The 21,475-nt window shown below is 69.9% G+C and overlaps 1 protein-coding gene across 1 annotated transcript in view; it reads right to left on the bottom strand.

Annotated features, from left to right (window-relative positions):
* LOC137167281 (SCO-spondin-like) overlaps positions 1-20,859 on the bottom strand; it is a gene marked incomplete at its 5' end in the record, with an annotated part of 47,685 nt that extends 26,826 nt beyond the window's left edge. The window contains 30 exon segments of the mRNA XM_067569369.1: positions 839-1,009; positions 1,522-1,574; positions 1,676-1,770; positions 2,235-2,380; positions 3,819-3,971; positions 4,302-4,472; positions 4,788-4,834; positions 5,025-5,277; positions 5,675-5,839; positions 6,262-6,444; positions 6,756-6,847; positions 7,376-7,501; positions 8,153-8,270; positions 8,273-8,281; positions 8,682-8,804; positions 9,023-9,112; positions 9,115-9,201; positions 9,571-9,735; positions 10,113-10,283; positions 11,498-11,626; positions 12,032-12,315; positions 12,978-13,059; positions 13,423-13,564; positions 13,946-14,132; positions 15,317-15,437; positions 15,563-15,620; positions 16,443-16,608; positions 16,902-16,968; positions 17,685-17,849; positions 20,718-20,859. Of these exon segments, the coding sequence (XP_067425470.1) occupies positions 839-1,009; positions 1,522-1,574; positions 1,676-1,770; positions 2,235-2,380; positions 3,819-3,971; positions 4,302-4,472; positions 4,788-4,834; positions 5,025-5,277; positions 5,675-5,839; positions 6,262-6,444; positions 6,756-6,847; positions 7,376-7,501; positions 8,153-8,270; positions 8,273-8,281; positions 8,682-8,804; positions 9,023-9,112; positions 9,115-9,201; positions 9,571-9,735; positions 10,113-10,283; positions 11,498-11,626; positions 12,032-12,315; positions 12,978-13,059; positions 13,423-13,564; positions 13,946-14,132; positions 15,317-15,437; positions 15,563-15,620; positions 16,443-16,608; positions 16,902-16,968; positions 17,685-17,849; positions 20,718-20,859 (3,961 nt within the window).
* Between the last annotated feature and the right edge of the window lie 616 nt (positions 20,860-21,475).

The raw sequence follows: 21,475 nt of genomic DNA on the forward strand, positions 1-21,475 counted from the left end.
GAGGGCGCGGCTGAGGGGCACCCCCGGCAGCACAGCCCTGGGGTCAGCAGGAATGCCCCCCCTCCCTGTAGCCCAGCGCCCCCCGCCAGGCCCCTGCCCCGCCCCCACAGCCCAGCACCCCCCCCCCTGCAGCCCAGGGCTCCCCAGCACCACGCTGGGGCATGGCGGGGCTGCACAGAGCTGCCCCTCCCCACAAGGATAGCTGCCCTCCCCCCGGCCCGCCCGCCTACCTGGGCACGGCCCCGCGTGGCAGGCCTCCACCTGGGCGGGGGGCCCCTCGCAGTAGTCGCCGTGGCCCCGGGGCGCAGGGCTGTCGCAGGCTCGGGCCCGGCTCCGCAGGCCCCCGCCGCAGCTCTTGGTGCACCGCGTCCAGGGGCTCCACTCGCCCCAGCCACCGCTCCCTGGGGTGCAGACACGGCCGTCAGGCCTGCCACCCCTCCCCTGGCATGGGGGGCGCGGGCGCCAGGGCCCGTAGGGCTGGCTGGGGGCACCCTGGGGACCCCGCACCCCGTGTGTCAGGGGAAGCCTGACCCCTTGCCCCGCCTCTGTCCCCCGGCCAGGGACCCCCAGTGCTGGGCAGGGGCCTGGGTCACCCACCCCTTGGAGCCCCCCCAGCGCCATTCCCAGCCCCTCCAGCGCCAGCCTGCAGCACGGAGAGCTGGGGCAGCGGGACACCCCCGCAGGGCCAGCTGGGGCAGGGGCTGGCTGCAGGGTGGGGGGCTTGTGGGGCGGCCAGGGTAGGGGGCTCTTGAGGGGCTGGGAGAGCAGGGGGGTCTGGTGGGGGCAGGGGGCCCTGGCGGTGGTGGGGGGCTCTCGCGGCGCTGGGGGGCACACTCACTGGAGCAGGGCTGGCTGTGGCATGGCTGTTCCTCTCTCTCCGGCCCCAGGCAGGGTAGTCCGGTCCCGGACGGAGGGGGGGCCGTGCAGAACCGGAACCGGGTCTGCAGCCCCAGCCCGCAGGAGGCCGAGCACTCGCTCCAGGGCGTCCAGTCTGACCAGCCGCCGCTCACTGCCCGGGGGGAAGCCAGACGATGTTCAGAGGCTGCCAAACGGCGCCGGGCACGCACCGAGCCAGCCCCGCAGCCTGCCCCGCGCGGCGGCCTTAGCTGCCCCTCCCGGGGCAACGCCCGTCCTGTGGGGCCGGAGCCTCCGTCTGCGCCACGCAGCGCCTGGTGGGGGGGCCTCAGGGAATGGGGCCTGGCCCTGCCATGGGGCAAGAGCTGGCTCCGGCTCTGGGAGCTCTGGGTGCCGTGGGTGAGACGCCAACGTGCCATGAGCTGACAGGACGGGGACCGCCCGCCCCATTGCCACCCGGACCACTGGGGTCGGCCAGCCAGGGCCCACGGAGCCACGGTGCGGCAGGCCAGGGCAGGGCCCGGGGCAGGAACGGGGCAAGGGGTATCTGGGCTGGGGGTGGCGGGGTGGAGGGGTGGGATATCGTGTGGGACCGCGGCGCCTGGCCCTGCCTCTGGGGGCTCAGCGCCCAGCCGTGCGGTACCCAGCCAGCGCGCTGACGCTCACCGTCCTCGCAGGCCGCCCGGGAGCAGTTGGCGATCCGGCCGGCCACGCAGGAGCTGGGCGGGGGACAGAGCGGCTGGTTAGAGCCGAGGCCCCGGCCGGAGCAGGGGGGGGCAGGGTTGGGGACGGGGAGCCCCGGGGGGCAGGGCGCACTGACCAGTTCTCGCAGCCCCTGGGCACCACGTCTCCCGGGGCGTAGAGCACGCCGGCGTCCGCGCAGGGGCAGCCCGACTCCGCCACGCACCGGTTGTTCTGCAGGCGAGGGCACAGGGGAGCTGCTGTTAGTGCGGCTTCGCTGAGTCCCGCAGGACGGGGCCCGGGGAACCGGCCGTAAGGGGGGCGCACGAGGGGGCTGAAAGACCCTGCTCGGAGCCCAGCTCTCAGGGGGGCACCGTCGAACTGGAAGGGCGGCTCCCGTGGGGACCCACAGGGCTCGGCCCTGGGGCCGGGGCCAGTCAGTATTTTCATTAACGCCGTGGAGAAGGGCGTGGAGGGTGGGTTTGTCAGACGTGCAGCTCACCTAGCGGGGGGGGAGGGGGTGCAGGCACTTGGGGGGCAGGGGTGGAATTCAGACCGGCCTGGATCAGCACAGACCTGGTCAGAGACCAGCCGGTGACGTGCGGTGGCGGGAAGGGCGACGTGTTTCCCGCAGGAAGGGATGAAAGGGGCAGAGGGGCACTAACGGGCGGGGCGCGGGGGGGCTCTCGCTCACTCACCAGCAGCACGGTGCCGGGGGGGCAGTAACAGCCGGCTTGGCAGGGCCTGTCGGCCGGGGGCTCCGTGCCCAGCTCCGCGCAGGAGGCGGGTGCGTCGGCACATTCCTGCCACAGCTTCCCCTCCGGGCAGACGCCGGGCATCTCCCCTGGCGAGAAGGGGCGGGCAGGGGTAGAGCAGCACCGCAGACAGGAGCACACCAGCCCCTGGCCCCGTGCCGGGCACCGGGGTCTGCACCATCTGACGAGAAGCGGCTCCTACCGACCCCCCACCGCAGTTCTACCCAGAGCCAGCCCTGCCTGCCCAGCCTGGTGTCCCGGGGAGAGGCGCAGCGCTGTGACGGACCGCGGGCTCCAAGGCCGGACGGGACCGTGATGATCCCCTAGTCTGAGCCCCACGGAGCCCCAGGACCAAGTGGGGAATCTTTGTAGTATTTTTTGATGGCGCCTATGCGTGCCTCAGTTTCCCCTGTGCTGTGCACGGCTGCCCAGCGGAGGGAAAAGGACTAAGCTTGCTCTCAGGGCAGGCTGAGACACGGGTGGGGGCGGGGGGGGGGGGGGAGGGGGGGGAAGGCGCCAGCTGAGCCGACTGGACCAGCCGAGGCCGACCCAGATCAATGGACAAGTCAAGCAGTGAAGGGCGGACTGGATGAGGCTCCCCCAGGACCCAGCCCAGGGGCACTCGCCGGGCAGAGTTCATGGCTGAAGCAGGGGGCTGGAGCCCAGAGGCTCCCTCTCGCAGGTGGGGAGGCGGCGTGGCCTGCCTGGGCGGGGGAGAGGGATCCTGGGGGTCGGGCGCGCTGAGCGGCTCCTCCCAGGGCTGCCCGAAGGCTGGGGCCCAGCCTGACCTGCGGCTCCCTGACAAACACAGGGCAGACCTTCCCCCGGATAAATCCTGGAGCGGAGCTTTTAAAAGCCACCCAGCCAAACCCTGGCCAAGAGGCAGAGGGCGAGGGGGAGAGGCAGGGGGGTGGGGGAGAGGCTAGCGCCAGGCTCCGGCCCCACGCCCGCGTGGCTGAGTACGGCAGTGGCCTGGCCAGGGGCGAGCAGGGGAGCAGCAGCGCTTGCAGGGAGCACAAAGTGACTCAGGCGAGTCCGGCCCGGCTGGGGGAAGAGGCTACACGAGAGCCGGTGAACCCGCCGTCAGTAAACGCCGGGGATGACGCGGGAGCGGGAAAGCCAACTCCTCGCCCACCGGGCGGAGAAATGGACCCTGCAGCCGATCTCTGACCACCGGAGACAGGCTGCAATTAACCACCCGCTACCGGCCGGCACGTCCTGGGATCCTGCCGCCTCCCCCTGGCCCATGGCGGAGCCGGGGCTGGGCTGGGTGGGCCCCGGGCTGGCCCCGGCTCCCTGGCTGCAGCCCGGCATACGGCCATCGGGGAGGGCGCGGGGGAACCAGCGTGGCTCGAGGACGCTGACCCCGGGGCAGGAAAGGCCTCCATCACTCAGGCTGCAGCCCCGTTACCGACAGAGCCCACGGCCCAGGCAGAGAGACACGCAGACGGACAAATGGAAAGACACGCGGACAGACAGACAGAGGGACACACAGACAGACAGACAGACGGACGGACAGCGTCTCACCGGCGCAGGGCTGGAGGTTGCAGGTGGTGAACTCGATCCGGTGCAGGACCGCGCTGGCCCGTGTGCGGTTCTGATAGCCGCCCCCGCAGGGCACGGAGCACGCCGACCAGGGGCCCCACTCCGCCCCGGGGCCTGCTGGGGAGAGGGGGACAGCTGCAGGCACACACACCCCAGGAGACCCCCCTGCTCCAGAGACACCCCCCACCCAACCGGGCCAGAGACCCAGGAGCCATCCCCCTACCCCAGACCCCCCCAGGGCCAGAGACCCAGAATTGCCCCCTGCCTCCACAGCGTCATTGACCCCTGGAGCCCCCAGCCCCAGTGACCCTGAGCCCCAGGGCAGGGCTGTGCCCAGATTGCTGCAGAGAAGCACCCCAGCCGCTCTCCTCCTGGCCCTGGGCATCGTGGGGAGCCCTGGCCCCCTGGCCCGGGAAGCCCCTTCTGGCCATGGGCGGGGGCGGCCGGGGGCCCCTGGTGACTCACCCCGGCAGGGCTGCTGGCTGCAGAACTCGACCTCCATGCTGGGGCCCCGGCAGTCGCGGCCCCCGAAGGCGGCGGGCGGATCGGAGCCGGCCCGGTAGCGCCGCCGCGTCCCCACGTTGCAGCTGCGGCTGCAGGAACTCCACTCGGTCCAGCCGCTCCAGCCGCAGTGTACTGGGGCGAGGGCAGAGTTAGCCCTCCGGGCAAAGCCCCGGGGACCCCAGCCTACCCCTATCCCGGGCTGGAGGGGGCGTCCCAGTCCCACCCCAGCCCCCCCCAAAGGAAGCATCCCTCAGCCCGTCCTGGGGGCAGCCCGCAAGGGGCCCTGTCTGTGCGGGACCGGCCTGAGACCCACCCTTGTTTCAGTGGGGCCGGGCAGGCGGGTAGGACGGGGCCGGATGGGACCTGAATTCCTGGCCATAGCCTGTGCCCCACCCCAGCCCCTCGTCCCGCCCGGGTCCCGGGGCTCGCAGGCAGGGCCAGCATTACCTGGGCAAGGCTCCGTGCTGCACACCATCTCCCCGGCCACGCAGGTGCTGCAAGGGAGACGGGGAGAGGCTCAGTTTGATGCCTGGAGAGTCCACCCCCCAGAGCCAGCCGCAGCAGCCCCGGGGTGCCCGTGGCAGGCAGGCTCGCTGCGGCAGGGACCCCGGGAACGGGCGCCTGGCTCGTGCCCAGCGTGGCGAGGGGCTGCCCCGAGGGGCAGGGGCTGGCCGGGCTGCGTACCAGTTGTTGCAGGCGTCGAGGGGGGCGGTGTGGCCGGGCGGGTACAGCTGCCCGCGGTGGAAGCACGGGCACCGGCTCGGCGGCACGCAGCGCTCCTGCTGCAGGAAGAGGCCCTCGGGGCAGTAGCAGCCCTCGTAGCAGCGGGCGGCGCACTCCACGCCGGCGCCCTGGTCCAGGCAGAGCCGCGGGCAGGCGCCCCCCCCTCGCCGGCACTCCTCCACCGTCCGGTAGGTCATGGGCTCCGGGCACCGCGCTGCCAAGGCAGGGGAAAGAGGGTGGGACGGAGCCGCAGCAGGGCGCCCCGGGGGCTCTCGCTATGGGGCGGGAGGGGCCTGGGACGGCAGCTGGGGCAGCCGGCAGGAGAGAGACCCCCAGGAACAGCTCCATTGGGGTCAGCCCGCCCCCCCCACCATCCTGTCCCATGGCAGGCCCCCCCCGTACCTAGGCAGGGCCCCGTGTCTCAGCCCATCGGGGTGACCCCTCCGCCCCATCCCTCAGGAGGGCCCCCCGCCCCGCCCCATGGGGTATCCCTCCTGTACCTCAGCAATGCCCCCCATGGGGTGCCCCCCATACCTTGGCAGGGCCCCCCAGCCCATGGGGTGCCCCCCCGTACCTCGGCAATGCCCCCGCCCCATGGGGTGCCCCCGTACCTCGGCAGGGCTGGCTGTTGCAGTCCCGCGTCTGGACGAGGGGGCCGGAGCACTCGGGCCCGCGGTAGGCCGGGTTGGAGCAGGTGCGGTTGCGGGTCTGGACGCCGGCGTCGCAGGTGGCGGAGCAGCGGGACCAGGCCGCCCAGGGGGTCCAGACGCCTCCCACTGCCCCAGGACAGCAGGGCAGAGGGCGCGGGCTGAGCACAGGAGCCGGGTCTGGGGGCTCCCCTCGGTGCCACGTCGGTCTCCCCGAAGCAACCCACCCTCCTCAGGGCCTAGAACCCTGCCCCTTGGATCCCCCTCCTCCTCAGAGTCTAGAACCCCACCCCATGGACCTCCATGGCCTAGAACCACACCCCATGGATCTCCCTGCTGCCGTCCTGAACCCCTCCCTTCTCGTGGGTTGCCCCCTATCAAAGCAACCCCGACATCCTTGGGGGTCCAGCACCCCGCCCCCATGGGTACCCCTCCCTCCTCAGGACCTAGAACCCCGCCCCCACTCGGCAGGCTGCCCTTGGACACAGTCATGGCCCTTCGTCTCCCCATAGGCCCGCCCCGTCCCGGCTGCCCCCCGGCCGGGCTCTCACCGGGGCAGGGGGGCGTGTCGCACAGCTCCTCCTGCACGGGCGCCCCCTGGCAGTGCCCCACGCCCTCCCCGGTGCCGTTGCAGTGACGGAAGCGCTTCCTCACGCCGACCCGGTCCACGTCGTAGAAGCAGGTCTTGGAGCAGGGGGACCAGGGCGTCCAGTCGCTCCAGGGGCTGACGGGCTCTGGGGGGCACGGAGCCGATCAGTGCTGCCCAGCCGCGCCACAGCCCAGCCTCTGCCGGGGTGGGGGGGGCTACGGACAAACCCCCGGGGTGGAGGGGACCCGGCGCCGGGCTGTGGTTCCCGGGAAAGCAGGGCCCCGGACCAGGGCACATGGAGCAGCCGCCGATGCCACCCCCGGCTGGCAGAGCTGCCAGGACGCCTGGGTCCCATGCCCAGGATGCTCTGCACGACCCCAGGAGGAGTGCCGCCCTGTGGGGCACCGTGTGCCGGAGAGGGGGGGGTCCTGCCCCGGGGCCGGGCGGCGTACGTACCAGAGACACAGGCCGTGTGGCACTCCTGCACCTCTGTCGCATCCCCTTCGCACGGGGCTCCGCCGTGGGCAGCGGCCGGGTTGGTGGGGGACCTGGGGGGGGGAGGTCGTTAGGGGGGCAAGGCCCAGCAGGGGCACCAGCTGTCGGGGGGCTGCAGCCCATGGGCCCTGGGAAACACCGCCGTGAGGGGGGGCCCCGATCCTCCACCCGCTGGCTCCCGCTGCAGGAATCGCTGCCCCTGCTGGGGGCTCAGTGAGAGAATTTGGGGGGCGGCTGAGCTTTGAGGGGGCTGAGGGGTGGCCCCTGAGTCTCCACTCCCCTCTGAAAGCCAGCACATCTCCGAGCACCCCTACTGAGCCCCCCACCACCCTCCGCAGCCCAGCCCCCCACTGAGCCCCACCTCCCTCCCTGCGGCCCGGCACCCCCAGCACGGCGACTGCGAGGCCCCCCCGAGCCCTGCACCCCCCCTGCGGCCTCTGCTTCTCCTGGGGTTCCTGAGCAGCCAGCCCAGACCGTGAGCCCCAGCGACGGATGCCATGGCCCTGCTGCTGGGACCTGGGGCCGCCCCCGCCGTGGGCCCTGGACCCCCGCCCGCGCGAGGGAGGCTCTGCCGGCCGCACCTGAATCTCTGCCGCATGCCGAGGCCGCAGCTGCGGTCGCAGGGCGCCCACGGGGACCAGGCCGACCAGCCGCAGCTGACGGGGCAGGCCAGGTCATCGCACGTCACCGCCCCGTCCAGGCAGACGCTGCGGAGAGGAGGGGGCGCAGGCTCAGGGGGGCCGGCCCTGGCTCCCTGGCGCACACGCTGCTCACGCGGGCACCGCAGGGCGCGAGCCAACCGGGGCCCAGCCCCGAGCCGCGCTCCAGGAGCCGTGGGCAAGGCGCTGATCGCCGGCGCTCGGCAGGGCTGAGCCGGAGCCCAGGGCGCACACAGCCGGGCCGCAGCGCGGCACAGGAAGCCATGGCACGGCTCAGCAGGGCCTGTGCCCGCTGCAGCGCTATGGGGCAGGACGGGGCAGCCGGGGAGCACGCCGGGCGTGTCTGCACATGGCCCCCGGCCACCGCTCGGGCGTGGAAGGTGCTGGGGCGGGAGGGCTGCTGCAGGCGGCGTGGAGCAGGCACGGGGCAGGGCAGCACCTGCTAGGCGGCAGCCAGGATCCTCCAAGGAGGGAGCCGAGGGCAGGGAGCCGAGGCCCCGTCGGGGCAGGGAACGCACAGAAATCGCCTGGCTGGGGGCAGCATGTGCGGGCGGGCAGGCAGGGCCCAGAGCGGGCAGGGGCTGAGGCAGGCAGGAGCAGGGCGAGCAGGGGCTGAGGCGGATGGACAGGGGCAGGGGCAGGGGCAGGGTGGGCAGGGCAGGCAGGGGCAGGGGCAGGGCGGGCAGGGCAGGCACTCACCACTGGCTGCAGTTCTGGTGCAGGAAGACCTCCCCGGGCAGGCGCCGCTGCTGGCCGACGTGGCAGTGGCACTGGCTGACGTTCACGCAGCCACCCTCCTGCAGGTAGAGCCCCGGGGGCACCGGCAGCCTGCCAACGCCAGCCAGACGCTGTGAGCTCGGCAGGGCAGGGCAGGGCAGGGCAGGGCAGGGCTCGTGGGCGGGGGGATCCCAGGCGCCCGGGGACCGAACCCCCAGCAGGGACCCAGAGTCACCCGCCAAGGGAGGGGCCTGCGGTTCCAGACGACGGGGCCACGGGCGGGCAGGGAGCAGCTCCGTGGAGAGGCCTCAGTGCCAGGGAGTGCCCGACGACCGTCCCCTGCCAGCCTGGGGCGACTGAGGCACGGCCAGCGGAGAGGCCGGGGCAGAGGGGAAAGGGGCCCAGAGGCAGGGTAACAGCCGTGGTATGAGGCCGGCCCCACTGGCAGGGGGGCATCTGGACTCTCGCTGCCGCCTGCCACCCCCCAGCGCCGCCCCCCAGCCCCACTCACCCGCTACACAGTGGCTGTGGCAGCTCCTCTCGGTGCCCAGCTCCCGGCACGACTGGGGGCACGGCGCCACCAGGCCCCGCTCGCAGTCCACAGCCTGCACGTGCACCATCTCGGGGCCGCAGTCTGGGGGGGCGCAAGGCGCTCAGGAGAGACGCCCCCGGAGCCTCTCGTCTGCACCCGGCCCCCCTCGCCCCTCCCGGGGCCCCCCATTCATCCTCCCAGCCCTGCCCCTCGCCGAGCTCTGCCTGGCAGTCCCCAGTCACACCCCTGGGCCCCCCCATGCCTGCGCAAGCCCCTCAGCACCCCCCGTTCAGCTCCCCCCGGCCCCGCAGCCAGCTTACCACGGGCATCCCCGCAGGGCTGCAGGTTGCAGGGCTCCGTCTGCACGGCGTCGCCGGGGCAGGGCTGGCCCCCGTTCTTGGGTGGGGGTCAGCGCAGCTGCGGGTCCGGCTCCGCACCCCGCCCCGGCACTCGGCGTCGCAGTCCGACCACTCGCCCCAGGGGGCCCAGGCACCATTCACTGGCCCAGAGAGAAGGGTGAGCACTGAGCTGGACGGCCCCAGCCTGCACCCAGCCCCACCGGGCCACCGCGCCCGAGTCCCCCTCAGCCCGGGGCTCTCCGGCCGGGCGCTGTGCCGGGACGGGACGGGACAGAGCGGGACTGGCAGGGTCCCCGCAGAGGGGCTGGGCCAGCCCCCATGAGCCAGTCGGGCACAGTGGGATGCCCTGGGGGGATTCAGCCGGGAAGGACGGCTGGCTGGACCCGGCAGAGCAGGCGTGGGGCTCTGTGCCGCGCCCTCCATCTCCACGTCCAAGAGGCTGTGCAGCGGGGCCGGGCGGACAGGCTGGGGGGGTGCGTGCTCCCAGCAGGGCCGGGCGTGGGGCTCACCTGGGCAGGCCCGGAGGAAGCAGGAGCGGCTGTCGAACTCCTGGCGCTCGCACTGGCCCCCGGGGAGGGCGTTGCGGAGCAGGTCCCGCCGGCGGAAGGTGACGCCCAGCCCGCACGACCGGCTGCACTCGCTCCAGCCGCTCCAGGCAGACAGGATGCAGTCCACTGGTGGGGCAGGAGACGGGTCTCAGAGGGGGGCCCCGGCGAGAGCCCCACAAGGGCTCTGGCCAGCCCAGCCCCGGGACCGTCCCCCAACCCAGCTGGGGGGGACATGCCGGCTGGGGCCCGTGGCCATGGCCGGGATCTGCCAGGGAACCAGGGCCCTGGACAGGTCCCGGAGCCGGTCCCAGGTTCTCCGTGGCTGTGGCCATGTCCTGCCGGTGCGGGAGCCAGCGGGAGGGGAAGGGGCGGCTGCCGGAGCCCGGGGCAGGCCTGGTTCCCTGCGCGGAGGCTCAGGCCGGCTGCCTGGGGGCGTCGGCAGGGCAGCTCCAGGGAGCTGTGCCGGGGGGGCCGAGCTCCGGCTGCAGGGGCCCCGCGCGTACCACAGCTGCTCTCGTCCGAGCCGTCCTGGCAGTCCGGGCGCAGGTCGCAGCGCTTCTCCGGAGCCAGGCACTGCCCGCTGCCGCAGGAGAACTGCTTGGCAGAGCAGACGCTGGGGCGGCCTGCCGGGGTGGCCAGGGTCGCGGTGGGGCCGGCCCAGGCGGTGGGGCCCCCTGCAAAGGCAGACAGGGGCAAGGTCAGCGAGGGCCCAGCCGTGGGCCTGGCCCAGCGCCCCCAACCCACAGCACGGAGACTCCGCAGCCCACTCACGGGCCAGCCTCGCCAGCATTTGCTGGGCTGCCCACGGGTGCCCACATCAGGGGTGGCCCCCAGCCCCACGCTGGCATATGTCGAAGGGGGCGGAAGGCCAGAGGCTGACACCCAGCGGAGCCGTCGGCTGAAGGGCCCGGCCCCTGGAGAAGGGCCGCTCAGCACCCCACGTATCAGTCTGCAGCCATGGTCTGAACTGGGGGCTCAGAGCCCTGCCTCCTCGGGAGTGGGGTAACCTGCCCCCTGCGTGCCCAGCCCAGCCCCAGCCCGGGGGAGAAGGCTGGACCAGCGCGGGGTGTGGCGGAGCGGGAATTTTTGGTAACATTTTCTACGAACGCTAGGGGTACTTCAGTTTCCCCATACGCTGCCCTGCTACCTGGGCTGGTTGCTCTCCGCAGAGCCCAGAGGCAGGGGTGCCTGATGTCAGGATGAGGGGCCAGGCCAATGGAGCGCCCCCGAGTCAGGGGCAAATCCAGTCACGGGCCGTTTGGTGCCTAGCAGCTAAGGACCGCGGGAGGCCAGCCCCTCGCTGGGAGCCAGCCGGTGCGACCCCCGGGACGAAGGGCTGAGGCGGGGCCGGGGGGGCCAGGCCTGGGAACTTGATCAAAGTGGGGGGGAGGCAGAGTGGGAGCCAAGGGGGACACGGCTTGGCTGGGCTCTGGGTAACCAGGATGGACTAGGCTGTAACTAAGCCGTGTCCTGGTGCCTGCGTTGGCCGCGTGTCCCTGCAGACGCTGGCAGTGGGGCTGCTCCCTGGGGCTGGGCCGATCTCCACTGGCGTCTGTCTCTGGGGGGCAGGGGCGCTGCAGGTCCAGAGGTCCAGCCCGAGGGGGGTGAGGCTGCGTGGCTCACGCTGGAGGAAGAGCGGGACCCCAGGGGGCCTGGCCCAGTGCAGGGGCCCCCCAGAGACCGTCCCAAAGCCGGGGCCGTGTCCCCAATCCTGTGGGTCCGTGACACCGGGCAGGGGGTCGCCTAGGAGGATGTGGGGCCAGGCGTGCCAGCAGGTCAATGCAGGGCTTCCAGCACCATGGCAGGAGTGGCCGCGAGGGGACCCCCCACCCCGGCCGTGGAGGAGGCCCAGCTGCACGTTCCCCGGCCCCGGCAGCCCCCCACTCACCGCAGCGCCACTCGTCCGACCCGTCCAGGCAGTCCTCCTGCCCGTCGCACACCACGGCGGCCTCCACGCAGCCCAGCACCTCGCAGGCAAACTGGCCCTGGGTGCAGAGGAGCCGGGGGAAGGGCGGCCCTGCTGGAGGAAGACAGGGCTGGGGGGCTGGCAGGGAACCCCCCAGCTTTCCCGCCCCCAGCAGCCCGGCCCTGCGTCCCCTCACGCGTGGCACCCACAGGGTGCAGGGGTGTGGGGCTGGACCCCAAGCCCTGCAGGGAGGGGCCGGCGGGTCTGGGGGCAGCTCTCTGGGGACACAGACGGCGCGGAGCCCGCAGCTGCCAGCGTGAGACACGGCGGGCAGAGGTGCCCGGCTGGGGGGACCCTGACCGGGACACGGGTAACGCCTGCTGTGGGCACAGCGCCCAGTTGTAATGATGGGCAGGGCCAGGCCCGGGCAGCGAGGGGGGGCACTGCTCAGCCGGCTCCCTCCCGGCCCTGCCCCTCTCCCCCAGCCCTGGCGCCGGACGGCGGGGCCCTGCTTACCCGCCAGCGTGGTGGGGGGCTGGGAGGGCCCGGGGGGCAGCCACGTGGTGCCAGGCCCGGGACCCACTGCCGAGACGGTCACAGCGGCCATGCCCGGAGCCCCCGGGGACCAGGCGCTGGGAGTCTCCCCCGGCCGCCCGGGCTCTGTGCTTGCCAGTCCGGGCGCTCCGGAGCCGGGGGTCCCAGGGCCCCCCGGGGCCGAGCTGTGCTCAGCTGGGGCAGCTTGGTGCCGGCGGCTCCGGGCCTTGTCGTCCCCGGCGTGGGCTTGGCTCCCGGCTCCTGCCCTGGGAGAGCCAGACACAGAACAGGCGTTAGTGACAGGCCAACCCCCTGTCTTCTGCCTTCCCCCCGTCACCCGCCTGCCCCCCCGCCCGACCCCCCATCACCCGTCTGCCCCCGCTGCCCGCCCCCTGGCAGGGCGGGTGCCATTCCCCTGCAGGCACCCTGGCCGATGCTAACGGGGACCCAGCGCCGGGTGCCCGGCCCAGCCTCACCGGCTGCTGTGGTGCCCGTCGGCTGTGCCAGCGTCACCGGCTGGCTGGGGATCCCGGCTCCTGGGACGGGCGTCGCCGGGGGGAGCAGGGGCTGCCCAGAGGTGCCTGGGGGCGGGTGGGTCTGGTCCCCAGCGGAGCAGCACCTGGGGGAGAGAAGGAACCCGGCAGGGGGAGGGGCAGGGGGCTGGCTGAGCTGCCCCCTAGATCTCCTGTCCTGCCCCCTAAGTCCCTTCATCCTGCCCCCCACCTAGCACATCCCCACTCCTCCCAGAAGGCCCTGCAGCCAGCCCCGAAGCGCTCACCCTCCCCCACCCGCAGGGGGGCGCCCCCCCCAGTCCGGGTGACCCCACGCCCAGGCAGAGCCGTGCGCTCTGGGTTCTCTGGGGCAGATGCTGGATTGGGGGGACAGATCCGAGACAGCTCAGTGGGGGAGGCTCCCCTCCATACCCCACCTGCGTGCCCAGGGCGCCCAGCCGGGCGGGACGGGCCCACAGCTGGCGACGCTGGCGATGGGGGCGAGCAGAAGCGGCAGGGCTGGGGGAGACAGAAAGGGCCCCGAGACACCTCCGGGGCGGGGGTAACAATTGCCTGCACGTCCCTAGGGCTAACGGGACATTTCCCCAGGGCCACGGCCAACCCGCCCCTGCCGTGCCCTGACTGACCCCCACTGCCCAGCCCCTCCCAGCGCGTGACTCCCCCCGGCTCCGGCGGCTCAGGGCAGCCCAGGCGCTCAGCCCCGGGGGAGCAGGGGGCCCCCTCCGTCGCCTGACAGAGACGGGCAGGGCCGAGGCCTGGTGCCAGCCAGCCCTCACCTGGCAGGGAAAGCAGGGCGCCCCCCAGGCCCCCTCAGCCCCACGGGGCCCCAGCCCCCCAGTGCTCGGAGGGAGCCGCACTCACCCCAGGGGCAGCCCAGCGCCTCCACGCGCAGGCGGATGCTGCGCTGATGCTCCACGGGCAGCAGCCGCAGGGTGCGGGCCAGGATGGCGGGGCTCAGCTCCCTCCGCACCGGCGTCTCGCCGTCGAAGTTGCCCTCCAGCACCTGGCGGAGGGGCGAGGGGGGAGCCGTCAGCCCGGGAGCCGGACCGCGGGCGGGGCAGGCGGGGTGTGGGGGGGCTCTCCACATCCAGGCTGCACCCACCCCTCAGGCTCTGACCACGCGGCCGAGGGCCACGTTGGGGACTTGCCGGGACCCTGGGGGTGGCACCTATGGGGCATCCAGCATCCGCCCCCGGAGCCGACTGGCCCCCCGGCCTGCAACGCTGCATCTCGACCAGACAGACCCAGGGCAGGGCATGCGCGGGACCGGCCGGGCGCAGCGTGCTGGGCACGGGGGACGGAGGCCCGCTGCCCTGCTCGTGTGGTGCATGCAGCCCCCCGTGCCCCACACATGGCTGTCGCCCGGGGGCAGGGGAGGGGATACCTGGGTGTAGGTGCGATAGTGCACGCCGTCCCGGCTGTACTGCAGCCGGTATCTGGTGACGTAGCCGCCGGCCCGCGCCCCGCCCTGCGTGATCAGCGCGCTGACGAAGGTGGGCTGCAGGAAGTCCACCTGGAAGTAGGGGCTGCCGTCCGTCCCCAGGGGGCTCCAGCCCGGCTCCGCGTTGGCGCTGCGGAGGGGCAGAGGGGAAGTCATGGGGCAGGCCCAGCGCCAGCCCTGAGCGAGTGCCCCATGGTCCCAGGCGGCCGGGGCGGGGAGTCTCCCACCAGACTGAGCAATGCCAGGGCCGGGCCGCCAGCGACTCCCTCCCAGCAGATGGCAGGCGGCCTGGGGGGGCTCCGCAGCGGCTCACAGCCTCCCCCGGCGCATGACCCTCTAGGGCCCCCCCTCCCGCCAGTAGGAAAGGGGGCCCCTGGGACCCACGTGCCATGGGCACACACAGGGAGCTCGGCCCTCCCGGCCCCTGGGCAGACCCCGCGGGGACAGCAGGGCGCTGGGGAGACCCCGGACCCGCAGAGCCCGGCCCCGTTCCGCGGGGGGGACACCAGCCACGAGGCAGCCCGGAAACCTCCCTCCCCGGAGCTGAGACCCTCCCGTCGACCCCCAGGCCCCGCCTGCTCCGAGCCAGGGGTGCGATTCCCCACACGTGGGACCGGCTGAGCGGGGCCGAGGACCAAGCCCCGGACAGCGGTGGGCTGGACTCGCCCGCGCCCCTGCTGCCCCCTTCCCTCCAGCGCTCGCTTGAGGGGGGCTGGCCAGAGAGGGCCATCCAGTGTGAGACATGGGGATTTTCTTAATGCTTCGCCTGAACAGTGTGCGCGCCTCGGTTTCCCCCGTGTATCGCACAACTGCAAGAGTGGAGGGGGAGGCCAGGTGTGACCAAGTGGGAATGTTCTGAATGAACCCTGCCTGCCTCAGTTTCCCCCGTGTATTACTACACCTGGTGTTGGGGGGAGGGGCGTGATCGGCGCCGTGCCCACCTCGGAGCAGGTGCGGCTGCCCCTAGCTACCTGCGCCCAGACAGTGGCATTGGGGGGATCAGTGACCTGCTCCTGGCCCGGGAAAACAGACAAAGGCCGGGGTGGGGGGAGGCATGTCCGGGGCTGGGCCGCTGGAAGGGGGGCAGTCCCCGTCCGAGGGGGGGGGCCCAGCGAGAGTCCCAGGGGTGGCCCCAGAGCACCCTGCGTGTGCACCCGGGGGCGGTGACACAGACTCCGTGGCCAGGGGGGCCGTGGGGACCGGCGGCTCTGACCGCGCTCCCTGAACTCGGCCCTGCTGCTGGGGCAGGTCCGTCGGGGGAAGAACGCACCGTGCCCCTCCCCCTGCCCCCCGCTGGGCCCTGGGGCCGCTCACGTGTGGGGCGCCGCGTGGAGGCGCCCGGCGTCCGGGGGGCTGCCGTCCCGGTGGGAGGAGGCGCTCAGCTGCTGGTGGCGGATCCTGCCGTCGGCCAGGCCCAGCGGCTCATGGCAGGGGCCTGCGGGGACAGGGGCAGCTCAGAGCCGTCGTGGGCCCCCCTTTTCCCTTCCCCCGTGCCCAGACCGGAGCACCCGTCCCCCGTCCCCTGCCCCACGGCGGGTCACCCCGCGAGGGCGGCGGTACCTGAGGGGGTGGGGAGGACACCTCCGGGGAACAGCCAGCCTTCCGTCCCGGGGGACACCTGCGACACAGGGGAGAGCTGTCACCGGCACCGGCACCCCCGTGCCCCCCGTGCCTGCCCGTGCCCCACCATCACCCGGCCCCAGGGACCACTCTGCCCCCTCCCCCAGCCTCTCCTCCCTCTGCCCCCCATTGCCCCTCCCCCCCCCGCTGCAGGGTCTCTCACCTCCTCGGGGGGAGCACTCAGGCCGCCAGCTCCCCCCCGGGTCCCGCTGCTGAGAGAACCAGAGCAGAGGGGTTAATTCATCTCGCCTCCCTGGGGCTGGCCGGGGGGCTCCTGCCGGGGCAGTGGGGCAGCCCCTCTCCACCGCGCTGGGGGCACCCCTGGCCCAGGCCGCTGCGCTCAGCCCCGGGATGCTAGGGAGAGCTGCCAGGAATGGCTGCCATACCAGCCCCCCCAGGCAGAGCCCCCCAGGCAGAGCCCCCCAGGGGTGCCCAGGGCAGCACATCCCTGCTGGCCAGCAGGGCCGGGGCATCGGGGTGGGCAGGGGACACCAGGGGAGGGGTCCCGGGGGCTGGAACTGGGGGCTGGGTCCCTGGGTGGGGAGGGGTCCCAAGGGCTGGGCCCTGGGGAGGGGGTGTTGGGACGGATCCAGCTGGGGAATCTCCTCCCAGCACCCGGGGGGGCTCCCTACGGCTCAGGCCATGGGGCAGGCAGTGGGGATCACGCCCACGCTGACCCCGGGGGGGGCTGGCTGGGGCCCACAGAGCTGCCCCACCGCCCTCTTGCCAGCCGTCTCCCCCACACCCTGGGGCCCAGGCAAGCCCGCCCCACACACCCCGCCGCCCGCGTGCTGGACCTGGCTGTGCTGGCGGGCGGTACCGGGCTCCCGCGCAGGGCGCCGCAGTCGGCCTCGTCGGTGCCGTCCGGACAGTCGGCGACGCCGTCGCAGCGCCGGGAGCCCTCGATGCAGCCGTCGGAGCGCACGCAGGGGAAGTGGGAGAGGGGCAGCGCCAGGGGGCGGAGGGCCCCAGCGACGGGCCTGTGCCTGCGAGGGGACACGGCGCCGGGGGGTCAGCGGGCCGAGCGGCGCTGAGCCCGGCGCGGGAGCGGAGACGGCACAGGCCAGCCCGGCGCCGGGCAGGAGCCGGGTCAGCTGGAGCCGGCGGGGGAACGGGGAGCAGGCGCCAAGGCAGCGTCTCAGCCTGTCGCAGGCTCAGGACCAACGCTGGGGGGATGTTTCCTGCGTCTGCAGCCTTGCCCCTCCTTCGCCGGCGCCCGGCCGCAGCTGGGCCGGCAGGGCCTGGGCCCGGAGACGGGCGCTGAGCAGACGGGGCTGACGCACCCAGAACGAGGGCCGGTTCGCAGAGCTCGCGCCCCAGCACCGAGATGCTGCCCCCGCTGGCAGCTGTTCAACAGCCCCACAGCCACTGCCCAGCCGGAACGCAGCCCCCTGCAGGGCCCGTCTACACTAGGCCGTCTGGTCGGTGCAAGGCGGCGTACATCGCGGCAGGGTGCACACGCCAGCCGGGTCCCGCCCTGCTGCACCCACAGCATCACCACCGCCACCAGCAGCCTGCACCGCCTGCCACGGCTCCCCACTGAGAACCCGGCTGCCCCCCAGGGGCCCGGCTGCCTGCTCCCCGCTGGCTCCCCCCAGCCCTGGGGGCTCTGGGTTCCCTGCCGGGAGCACGGCAGCTGAGCGGACTCCAGGGGTGGATGTCCCTCGCTGCAGGCAATAGACCCTGGGCACCTCCGTCCCCCCAGCACCCTGCTCCGAGAGGCGAGAAGCCGGGGGCAGCCGGGCGCCCGGTGGAGAGCTGCACAGAACTGAGCGCCCTGATCTCAGGGCCCCCCCACGGCACCTCTGCAGTGGGTGGAAGTAGGCGCCCCTGGCGAGGCCGTGCCCCAGGGACAGACGCAGGCCGTGCAGACGCCCGCCCCCGGCAATCCCTGCCAGTCAGCCCAGCGCAGCCCAGCGTGAGACGGCAGCGCCAGCCTGCCCTGGCTGCGGGACGGGCAGACGCTGAGTCCGAGTCTCCAAGACAGGCCCTGAGCCGCTCGGGGGCCAACCTGTATCCTGCAGGGCCGGCCCTGCCCCGCCCCGCCCGGCCCCCGGCTCACCGCAGCGCAGCTCGTCCGACAGGTCTCCGCAGTCATCCACTCCGTCGCACACGACGCCGCGGGGCCCGGCGAGGACGCAGCGTCCGTTGCGGCACTGCAGCTCCCCGGTGCGGCAGGGCCTCCAGGCCGGCGGCGCGGTCGGTGCCCCAGGCAGCTGGGGGGGCACTGGGTGGGGGCAGGGAGGGAGAAGAGTGGGCGGGGTCACTCCCAGGAGACGCATCAGCCCCGCCCTGAGAGACTACCCCCCCAATGCCAGGGGGGCCCACGGTGACATGCCTGCCGGGCGGGAAGGTAGCGGATCTCTCGAGGCACAGACAGACTGCGTGCAGGGCTGGGGAGGAGCCGGCGGCCGTGGGACAGGCAGGTACCAGTGACACAGGGGAGGATGGGAGAGGTCCCGCAGGCCACATTTAGGCTGCTAGGGAAGAGATGGAGGTGCAGGACCTCCAGGGTAACATTCTCTGAAGTGCTGCCAGGTCCCCGCGCAGGGCCAGGTAGACAGGCAGCGCTGCAGGGTCTCAGTGACTGGGCACACGTCAGCTCAGGCCGGGCTGCAGAGGTAACGTTTCTGGACACTTTAAATGACTGCTTCTTGGAGCACCTGGGCCAGGGAGCCGCAAGAGGAGAGGCAATGCCTGATTTAGTCCTAAGTGGAGCACAGGGTCTGGTCCAAGCGGGGAATAGAGCTGACCTGCCTGGTAATAGTGACCATACCACCCTAACACTTAGCAGCCCGAGGGGCGGGGGGACACCAAAGCAGCCCACCACGGTAGTATTTCATTTCAGAAAGGGGAACTACACGGAAATGAGGAAGTTAGTTCAACAGAAACCAAGAGGTCAGTGCCACAAGTGAAATCCCTGCCAGCTGCATGGAAACGCTTTAAAAAACCATCACAGAGACTCAGTTTCAGTGTATACCCCAATGACAAACCAGCGCAAGAGGACCAGGAAAGGGCCCCCCTGGCTAACCAACCAAGTCAAAGAAGCAGTTAAATCCTTTAAAAGTGGCAGTTAAATCCTACTGAGGAAAATAGAAGGAGCATCAGCTCTGGCAAGTGAAGTGTAAACACAGAATTAGGAAGGACAAAAGAGAATTTGAAGAGCAGCTAGCCACAGACTCAAAGAGCAACAGCAGAAGTTTTTAAAGTACACCAGAAGCAGGAAGCCGCTAAACCACCAGCGGGGCCACCGGACGATCGAGATGCTAAAGAAGCACTCAAGGAAGATAAGGCTGTTGTGCAGAAACTAAATGAATTCTTTGCATCAGTCTTCACAGCTGAGGATGTGAGGGAGATTCCCACACCTGAGCCATTCTTTTTAGGTGACAAACCTGAGGAACTGTCCCAGATTGAGGTGTCATTAGGGGAGGTTTTGGAACAAGCTGATAAATTAAACAGTAATAAGTCACCTGGACCAGATGGTTCCACCCAAGAGTTGTGAAGGAACTCAGATGTGAAATTGCAGAACTACTAACTGTGGTACGTAACCTATCATTTAAATCAGCTTCTGTACCAGATGACTGGAGGATAGCTAATGTGACGCCAATTTTTAAAAAGGCTCCAGAGGTGATCCCGGCAATTACAGGCTGGTAAAGCCTAGCTTCAGTACCAGGCAAATTGGTTGAAACTATAGTAAAGAACAGAATGATCAGACACAGATGAACACGATTTGTTGGGGAAGAGTCAACGTGGTTTTTGTAAAGGGAAATCACGCCTCACCAAGCTACACAAATTCTTTGCAGGGGTGAACAAGCAGGTGGACAAGGCTGACCCAGTGGATACAGTGTGCTTAGATTGTCAGAACGCCTCTGACAAAGTCCCTCACCAAAGGCTCTTTAGCACAGTAAGCTGTCATGGGATAAAAGGAAGATCCTCTCCTGGATCAGTGACTGGTTAAAAGACAGGAAACCCAGAGTAGGAATAAATGGTCAGTTTTCAGAATGGAGAGAGGTAAATAGTGGTGTGTCCTGCCAGAGATCTGTCCTGGAACCAGTCCTGTGCAACACATTCATAAAGATCTGGGAAAAGGGGTAAACAGTGAGGGGGCAAAGTTGGCAGATGATACAAAATTACTCAGGATAGTTAAGTCCAAAGCAGACTGTGAAGAGTTACAAAGGGACCTCACAAAACTGGGCGACTGGGCAACAAAATGGCAGATGAAATTCAGTGTTGATAAATGCAAAGTCATGCACACAGGAAAACAGAATCCCAACTATGCATATAAAATGATGGGGTGTAAATTAGCTGTTACCAGTCAAGAAAGATCTTGGAGTCACTGTGGGTAGTGGCCTGAAACCATCCACTCAATGAGCAGCGACAGTCAAAGGAGCTAACGGAAGGTTAGGAATCATTAGGAAAGGGACAGATAATAAGACAGAAAATATTGTATTGCCTCTTTATAAATCTATGATACGCCCACACCTTGAATACTGCGTGCAGATCTGGTCACCCCATCTCAACAAAGATACATTGGAATTGGAAAAGGTACAGAAAAGGGTAACTAAAATGATTCAGGTGTGGAACAGCTTCCGTATGAGGAGAGACGTTTCAGCTTGGAAAAGAGACGACTAAGGGGGATATGACAGAGGTTGATAAAATCCTGACTGGTGTGGAGAAAGTGAATAAAGACGTGTTGTTTACTTCACATAACACAAGAACTGGGGGTCACCAAATGAAGTTAATAGGCAGCAGGTTTAAAAGGAACAAGAGGAAATATTTCTTCACACAACGCGCAGTCAACTTGTGGAACTCCTTGCCGGAGGATGCTGTGAAGGCCAGGACTATATTTGGGGTTTTAAAAAGGACTAGATAAGTGCATGGAGGACAGGTCCATCAATGGCTATTAGCGAGGATGGGCAGGGATTGCTGTTTGCCAGAAGCGGAGAGTGGCCGACAGGGGGTGGATCACCCGATGATCACCTGTTCTGTTCATTCCCTTTGAAGCTCCCGGCATGGGCCACGGTCGCACGACAGGACGCTGGGCTAGCTGGCCCATTGCCCGACGCAGCATGGCTGCGCTGATGTTATTGTGTACCTCTCTCGCAGCCCAACAGCTCCACGCGCAAGAAGATGCCGTGGTGGAAGTCGTGGGGGATGATGCGGACGTGCCGGGCACGGATCATGTGCTGGAAAGTCCTCACCACCGGCGTCGAGTCGTCAAAGTTCCCCAGGAACAGCTGTAGGGAGAGCGACCGGCCGGCTCAACCTGGGACACTCTGCACATGTGCACCCCACCACACACCCCAAACACACACACATGCACACACCCACACAACACACAAATGCACACGCACACACAGAAGTTTCTGCATGTCCAAATGCTCACACGGCCACGACCCCACACACGCGCCCAAGGGCGCACACTCTCCTCCTGTGACCAAGTGGGATTTTTTTTCAGAATATTTTGTATGAATATTGGGCGTGCCTCAGTTTCCCCTACGTGCTGCATGATTAACTGGGTGCGGGGGAGGGGTTTCTTTGCAGAAGAATCCAGAGATCCAGGTGGGGCCTGGGCCCAGCCCACAGCCCAGCAATTTGTCACCCAGCTACTGACTGACCCTGGCCCTCTGCGGAAGAACGGAGCCAGTCCGGAGAGACCAGGTGACCCTGTTTGTCCCCAGAGAGGAACAAAGACACGTGGGGCGCTGGGCTGCTAGAGACATGCTTCTGGCCTGGGGGGGCTCTGAACACAGCCAGCTGGCCGGCCTGCTGTACCTTTCCCGCTCTCTCTGCTAGCCAAGGGCTTCCTACGCCGCGCACGCGGCGGGCTGACGCTGAGTCACTCCAGTCTAA

This window comes from Emydura macquarii, unplaced genomic scaffold (assembly GCF_026122565.2).
Source record: "Emydura macquarii macquarii isolate MOO-44397 ecotype Brisbane River unplaced genomic scaffold, CSIRO-AGI_Emac_v2 contig_2914, whole genome shotgun sequence".
Lineage (NCBI taxonomy): Eukaryota > Metazoa > Chordata > Testudines > Chelidae > Emydura > Emydura macquarii.